This window comes from Borostomias antarcticus (assembly GCF_949987555.1).
Source record: "Borostomias antarcticus genome assembly, chromosome: 19".
Taxonomy (NCBI): domain Eukaryota; kingdom Metazoa; phylum Chordata; class Actinopteri; order Stomiiformes; family Stomiidae; genus Borostomias; species Borostomias antarcticus.
Genome location: NC_140252.1, coordinates 16,544,313 through 16,546,475, shown reverse-complemented (window position 1 = coordinate 16,546,475; position 2,163 = coordinate 16,544,313). Strand labels below are relative to the sequence as shown.

The following is a 2,163-nucleotide window of genomic DNA, read 5'->3' as shown; positions in this document are numbered from 1 at the left end:
GTCTCCCTCCGCCCCGCCCCCATGCAGACCATCCAGGAGAACAAGCAGACGTCCTTCTCCTCCATCTCACGCTTCGGCACGCAAACGCTGCAGGACCTGCTGACCGCCGACGGACACAGCCACAGTGACGTCATGATGACCCAGTCGGACCCTCTGATGTCACAGGCCAGCGCCGCTGCCATCGTCTCCCAGAACTCCCGGCGGGGCCTGATGCTCCGCAGCGACCCGATGATGTCGTTCGGCGGCGGGCACGGCGGGCAAGGGGCGCTCCTGCACCACAACAACCACGGCCTGGGGTCCCTGCGCGTGCTGGGCGGAGCCGGCGGCGGCGGCGGCGGGCTGAGCCTCAACAGCGAGGCCAACGGCCTGGCCGCCGCCAAGCAGCAGCTGCTGCACTCGCCGCTGGGCGGGAACGGCTCGTCCTCCATGCAGATAGACTCCTCCCTCTTCCTGAACGGGACGACGGGAGGCGGCGGCGGCGGCGTGTGCCTGGGCCAGGACCGCTTCCCCAGCGACCTGGACCTGGACATGTTCAACGTGGGCGGCCTGGAGTGCGACATGGACTCCATCATCCGCAGCGAGCTGATGGACCCCGACGGGCTGGAGATCAGCTTCGACTCGCTCATCAACATGAACGGCGTCGGCGGATTCCCCGGCGCCAAGCACAGCTCCCAGAGCTGGGTGCCGGGCTGAGGCCCCCACCCCCCCGCACGCACCGGAGAGAGAGGCGAGGGGGGGAGGGGAGGAGCAGGTGCGTTGGTGTGTGTGTGCGTGTGTGTGGGTGTGTCTGCTATATTTGTCTTTCTGTCTGTCTGGCTGCGGCTGTCTGAAGCCATGTGTATCCATGGCCTGTGTCTATAGACTCGTGTCCATATTTATGTAATGGTGTTTTCATGAGTTTTATCACGCCTGCTGATTCCTGACGAATTCCTCCCTCTTTGCCCTTCTCACCCAGGTCTGAACTGTAGCGCAAGAGGAGGTCGAACACACACACACAAAACGTCCTTTTTTTGTTGTTTCTTTTTTTTTTTTGCCAAACCTGCCATCAGCACAACGGCCGCGGGATCCGGCGTAGACCGTTTACAGACAGAACCTCCTCGACAGAACCTCTACCTTCACCGGGCCCTACCGGCCGACCCCGGCCGACCCCGCCCGACCCACGGCACCCACGCAGACTCCACCCAGACACGGGCTCCCCTCGGCCCCCACAGCCTCATGCAAAACAAGCAAATGAACACACAAATAAACAGTGTGAAACTGTCACAACAAACTCGCAACGAACTCATCTCAGAATTATGCAATCTTCCTTTGAGAGAGAGAAAAAAAAACACAGACTAAACCAATGGATTTCAGAGAGATATTGCTGATTGGATGAGGATGTTCAGGGGTGGTTGTTCATGTTCAAGGACTAATGGCAAGCAAGGTTGGTTGTAGTGTACAATGCAGTTGTTCCTGTTGCAAAAAAGACAAAAGTGAATAAGAAAAACAAACGTGATGTGGTGTTAAATCTAATAACAGTGGTTTTCTGGGGTGTATTACGTTGAAAATCTTCCCTCTTGTTTTCACTCAGTGATTTTAAATGTTCAATGTTTGTTTCATACTTCCTGTGTTTATTATCATCACTGTTTTAGCGGCACCGTATATTATGTCTGTGTGTACAAAGTATTGATGAAATGATGGTGAAAGAAGGAGAGAGAATATCTGCACTCAGAGACCACACACACACGCACACACACACGCACACACACACATGCACACGCACACACACACACACGCACACACACACGCACACACACACCACACACACACACACACACACACACACACACACAGACACCTCACCCCACCCCACCCCCAGTGAGAAGACTCCAAAGCACTTAGGGAGCAGATGAACTCACTGACTTGACTTCAGTTATTTTGTTTTTAATCTTTCAATAGTTTGATTAGTTCCACATTTTAAATGACTTACCGTATATTGTTGAAACAAAATGTTAACGAAACAATTATCCTTGCCGAATACTATAGTGAGATCTTTTGTGTGTATCTAACTGTAAGAAGAAAAAAAAAAAAAAGAAAGAAAGAAAAATAATCAAGGAGAAGCAGAAATCTGTCGTGGGTCTTTGTACAGTGGAGACGTGTAGGAGTGTACAAGAAGGGGAGGGG

At 53.1% G+C, this 2,163-nt stretch overlaps 1 protein-coding gene across 1 annotated transcript in view; it reads left to right on the top strand.

Annotated features, from left to right (window-relative positions):
• The window catches only part of foxo3b (forkhead box O3b), a 25,629-nt gene extending 24,624 nt beyond the window's left edge, over positions 1 to 1,005 (top strand). Inside the window, exons 3-4 of the mRNA XM_084454143.1 lie at positions 1 to 751; positions 956 to 1,005. The exon at positions 1 to 751 is cut by the window's left edge and continues 852 nt beyond it. Of these exons, the coding sequence (XP_084310269.1) occupies positions 1 to 693 (693 nt within the window). The 3' untranslated portion in view covers positions 694 to 751; positions 956 to 1,005. The remainder of the gene's footprint in view (positions 752 to 955) is intronic.
• The last annotated feature ends 1,158 nt before the right edge of the window (positions 1,006 to 2,163 follow it).